General features: G+C 40.9%; 1 protein-coding gene across 1 annotated transcript; it reads left to right on the top strand.

Moving 5' to 3' along the window:
* The first annotated feature begins 227 nt into the window (after window positions 1–227).
* On the top strand, window positions 228–4,900 carry agk (acylglycerol kinase). The gene is made up of 14 exons (XM_015010995.2): window positions 228–485; window positions 562–601; window positions 682–761; window positions 852–927; window positions 1,011–1,136; window positions 1,214–1,308; window positions 1,553–1,622; window positions 2,067–2,146; window positions 2,226–2,283; window positions 3,248–3,395; window positions 4,067–4,164; window positions 4,250–4,320; window positions 4,394–4,478; window positions 4,557–4,900. Exons 1-14 carry the CDS (start codon window positions 376–378, stop codon window positions 4,689–4,691), a joined length of 1,272 nt encoding a protein of 423 aa, XP_014866481.1. The 5' UTR covers window positions 228–375; the 3' UTR covers window positions 4,692–4,900.
* Window positions 4,901–5,128: the final 228 nt, after the last annotated feature.

Genomic DNA, 5,128 nt, shown 5'->3' with positions numbered 1-5,128 from the left:
AAGTTTCAGGCGGGGTCTTCACACTTTGAAAGCACTCCTAGAGTGTTTCTCTCATGGGAATTGTAGTTTATAGGATTTCATCGTCGGAAAATTGTTCAAATTGGCATGTTATTTTACGCGATTATGTTTTAATAATTATTTATTGTAAAATGTATTTAATTAATAACGAAACGTGTATTAGAATATAGAAACCAAGCAACAAGATTCAGTGACATTAGTTCCGCTTGGTTTTGGTCCGTACTCTTTTGGCGTTACACCATCATGTGCATGCAGCGGTGAATCTGTGACCGCTGAGTTAAAACAGTCAATCATGTCTTTAAGTAATCCCATGTAGCGCCTCATTGATACAGCTTGGATGGGAGTGTGAGAACCATCATGGCTCGGATTGTTAAAGTGTTTCGGACTCTGAGGAATCACTGGAAGAAATCCACGTTAGCTGTGTGTGTCCTGTCCTACGGAGGGTACTGGCTGTATGGTAAACACTGGTGGGTTTCACACCCGTCCATATGTTCTACTTTAGTTTAATTAAATGCTTAAAGGTTTCAACTTGTGTGTTACTAGTGACAGTGTGGTGCGCAGAGAGGCCTGTCAACTGGCCAGAGTAAGTTTCCTTCATAATAATATTTTTAAATTCTCAACAAAAACCAACTACAAAACCCTTAACTATCGTTGCTCCGTCAGGAGTTTGGACGCCAGCACATCGCGCCTCTGGAGAGACTGAAGAAAGCAACTGTGATTCTGAATCCTGCAGCTTCCAACGGGTAAGACAGTCAGAGTCCCTGCGCAATTTTTATTACATAAATCAAATTTGTACTCTGTATTTAAAAACAACCTTAATTTAATTTCTTCAGGAAAGCCAACAACTTATTTGAAAAGAATGCAGCTCCTATTTTACACCTGGCTGGCGTGGAAATCACAGTAGTGAAGGTGTCGTTCTCAGCTCTTATTAGCAGCCTTTACATGTTGGTGTCACCAGGTGTTTAACCCTGCGGTTACAAACTCCTCCACAGACAGACTATGAAGGTCAGGCTAAGAAGCTGATGGAGTTGATGGAGCAGACAGACATGTTGATCGTGGCTGGAGGTGACGGCACATTGCAGGAGGTCATCACAGGTTTACTGCGGAGGCCGGACCAAGTGGGTTTAATAAAATAATAATAATAATAAATCTGTTCTCACTAAGTGAAAAACTGAAATGATTCATCTGACTCCAGGAGGCCTTCAGTAGCACACCAATAGGCTTCATTCCTCTGGGTTCCCATAATTCCCTGAGTCCATCTCTTCATTTCCTCAGTGACAACAAAGTCAAGTAAGTAGCACCACCATCCTGCTGCACGGCAGAAGCGAACTTGTTGTCTTCATGCTACAAATACATGCTTAGCTCCTTACACTCTTATGAGCAGCCATGCAGCACTATGATCTCTTTCTGGGGAATGTTGAAAACCTTTAATTTTAGTGGAGAAGAAGAAGTTGCATGTTGGAAAAAGATTAACTTTGATTTCCGTCCATCCTTACTGGAGCATTTTGTTTTGTCTCCGTTGTGAAACGTTCAGGGACATCACGGCCGCCACGCTGTCCATCCTGAAAGGAGAGACGGTCCCTGTGGACGTGCTTCAAATCAAAGTGAGGAAGTCTTTCAGTTTAACGTCTTCCATAACTTTATCTGAATTTATTCTGGGTCAAAAACTTCAACAGAGTGTTTAGGGTCATTCTAAGAAAAACATTAACTATGAAAATATAGCTGTTGTAATACCAGAATAAAGTCGGAACATAACGAAAGTAGTTGTAATATTACAAAAATAAAGTTGTAAAATTACAAGAATAAAGTTGTAATAATAGGAGAATTGTTAAAATATGAGAATTAATTAGAATTACAACAATAAAGTCATAGTACAACAATTAAGTTATGCTGTAAAAATGTATTCTTACTAACCTTTTTTCTTAGCTTTGCCCTAATACTCTGCTGTAAAAACAACCAGTTGAATCTTTATTAAAGATGTCTTGTTTTCTTATCATTACAGTGATAATTCTTGTTGTAGATTTACATTTTTTTATGTTTGTTTGCAGGGAGAGAAGGAGCAGCCGGTGTTTGCTCTGATTGGTTTGCGTTGGGGCGCCTTCAGAGACGTCGCCGCAAAGATCAGCAAGTAAAATGATGCAGACAGGAGCAGATTATGAGTCTGGGCAACAAGGAACGGTTTTCTGACAGCTCTTCTCTCCGGGTAGATACTGGTACCTCGGACCCCTGAAGACAAACGCGGCTCATTGGTTCCACACCCTGAGGGTGAGCCTCCACCACTGCTGAAGAAAACTAGGCATTACTTACTGTGTTGTGTTTTTATTTTATGTCCATATGTATGCAAATCCCTTGAACTTTTTCCCATGTTGTCATTTTACAACCACAAACTTTAAAGGTGTTTGTGGTATTATGCTTTTATGGGCTATAAAGCTTTTTTGCACAAAATCATTCTTAGATAATAAGATTTTAATCTCTTTTTTTAGATCCTTTCATAATGAGCTGTTTTAAGGCCTCTGTCACTTTAAATCCAAATTAGCTGCTGCTGGCCACGCCCCCCAACTCAACGTTTAGACAAGAAAATTACTGCAACTATTATGCAAATGTACATCTTTGAAAAGCAGAAGTGGAGCCTCCTACACAACCAACAAGAATGCAGCAAGTGGTTTCTGGATGATAAGTTAATAACAAAACACTTGTCTTTTCCAGCAGCCATTGTAATTTGCATACAGTGATAAAACCAGTTGATTAAATGTGCTGGAGTTCAGCTTGGGTTGCTAGGGAACGATACAGCACCACTTAGTTTATTTCTAACAAAAAACATAAATTTATTGCCAGAAAATCCTGACTGGATGTTTCTTCTAACCACTTAATTTTCAGATGCAGTTGAAACCCAAAAGGAAGAATAAAAATGTCAAAAAATGAATTTTGCACAATGGGTCCCCTTTCATGGCCTTTACTGGGATTTCATGACTACCAAACACAAAGAAGCTCATCATTTTCAACTCTTACCACAGATTTTAAACTGGATTTAAGTCGGGACTTTGACTAGGCCGTTCTAAAACATTAACAGCTTTGATCTAAACAAACCCATAATGCCTCTGGCTTCATGTTTAGGGTGATTTTCCTGCTGAAGGTGATTGTTCTGGATTATTTAGCTCCTCCCTTCTTCCCATCAGCTGAGCTGCATGATGCTGCCACCACCATGTTTAGTTGTGTTCATGTTTTGTAGGAGTGGCCTCTGGTCCATGACGTCTCGGTGTCCCTCTTGGCTCCCAGACCTCGGCCCCCTGATCTGGACCCTGAGAGGCCCCCCAGGCCTAATCTGCTGCACCGCATCATCCGCAGACTGAAAAACTACTGGAGCCCTCCGGCTGAAGGCACGTTGTCATGTGTTCATGTTTAAATCAGAGGTTCACAAACGTCCCAATGCCATGGACCCCAAAAGAACATTAACCTCATTCCCAAATAAACATCACCTTTTAGAATAGTTTTATTCACTCTTGGATAATTATTGCATTCATTTTGTATAAATGCTAACCTTGTACCATCTGGTTTTAACATCGATCAGTTCTGTAACTTTTATTATCAGATAATATATTACTACTTTATTACCAGATAGTACATTTTTTTCCGTTGTAATCCCCTTAGAAAAAAAAGTATACAATATCTTACATTAATCACATCACATTCTATTTTAATCCCACAGTTCTTATGTTTTTGTATTTTCTTTAGTTTTTTCTCGTCAGAAACTTTTCCATTTCTTAGCTGGAGGAGCAAAGCAGCTTCATGAATTTGACTGGCAGCCAATCAGAAAATGAGCATCAGAAATGACATAAATAATCAATTAGTTTAACTTGTATTTTATTTTAAAATAATTGAAAAACAAAATGAAAATTATGATGACAAATTTAAGATTTTTCTCACGTTTCCACCAACTTTCTGAGGCCGACTACAGCGCCCCCTGGTGGCGGCAGGGGGCACTGTTTGAAAACCACTGGCTTGACTGGGTTAGTGTTATTAACAGAGTAAGTTTTGGTTTATTCCTCAGAGCCTCTGAAACCAGAAGAGCCAGAGAAGTGGGAGGAGCAGCAGCTGTCTACAGCAGAGCTCTACATCCAAACCCACAATAAAAACCCAGCAGAGCGGGTCAGAAGGAAATTACTTTAATGTTTTCAATCTTTTCTGCTATTATAAATATCATTAAACCCTATTTTTATGTGTGTATTTGTAGCGGATAAATGACTCTCTGATGATCTGCGCTGAGCCAGGAAACAAAACTGTGGGCGAGTTCATCTCTGTCGGGTCGGTGTCTTTGCTCATCCAAAGCAGATTAAATGAACTTCCATGTTTTTACTCTACACATTGTTTCTCTTAGGAATAAAAAAGTGAAGGATCCGACACTTTTCACTGAAAACTCGACCAAACTGGAGGCCAGCGTTTGCCGGCTGACGCTGCCGGAGGTGAGGAAGTCTCACCAGATGTGTGTGAGTTGATCTGCTCTGAAATCCGTTGGTAACCGTGCGCCTCGCTTCCTGCAGGGCGCCGCCGGCTTCTATAACATCGACAATGAGGAGTACGAGGCGATGCCCGTAGAGGTCCGGCTGTTGCCTAGGAAACTACGCTTCTTCATCAGCGCCGAGCGAAGAGAGGAGCTCATCTCACAGCCGCAGTGACGACAAACAAACCCAGAAGGAAGACTAAAAAAGGACAGAATATCAAAAAGCTCCTTATTTGAGAGGTTTCCTTTACTAACTGTAACCATGGCAACATGAAAATCTGTTGCATCTAAAAGGACCAAGGCTTTTCTGTGTTTGCACCCCAGATTCATGTCTTACAGAATAGTTTACAACTGTTACTCTAATAAAAAAATCTCCCCTGTCCAGTTCAGTGTGAGGATCTTTGTGTCCATCTGATGGTTTTAAAGCTTCCAGTTCAGATCTGATTTAAATGATAAGCAGGAGGAGGGAGGGAGTTGGGCTGAAATGAGAGAGGAAAGAGGAATGCATCTCTTGGATGAGAAGGAGCCGCTTGGCAGGGCCGGATCCGATCGGACAGATGGTGCCGGATCAGGCTGCGCGGCAGGCGTCCGTTTATCCGTCTCTTAGGGAAA

The sequence above is a fragment of the Poecilia mexicana genome, unplaced genomic scaffold, assembly GCF_051168715.1.
Source record: "Poecilia mexicana isolate PSO_F unplaced genomic scaffold, ASM5116871v1 scaffold_6, whole genome shotgun sequence".
Lineage (NCBI taxonomy): Eukaryota > Metazoa > Chordata > Actinopteri > Cyprinodontiformes > Poeciliidae > Poecilia > Poecilia mexicana.
The sequence above is the reverse complement of the archived record's forward strand: the minus strand, read 5'-3'. Positions and strand labels throughout refer to the sequence as shown.

Excerpts from the sequence above, each read along its gene's own strand:
- agk (XM_015010995.2), top strand. The coding sequence starts at position 376 with ATGGCTCGGATTGTTAAAGTGTTTCGGACTCTGAGGAATCACTGGAAG. Across the intron at positions 4,165-4,249 it reads ATAAAAACCCAGCAGAGCGG|CGGATAAATGACTCTCTGAT; the intron begins GTCAGAAGGAAA and ends GTGTATTTGTAG. Across the intron at positions 4,321-4,393 it reads GGCGAGTTCATCTCTGTCGG|GAATAAAAAAGTGAAGGATC; the intron begins GTCGGTGTCTTT and ends TGTTTCTCTTAG.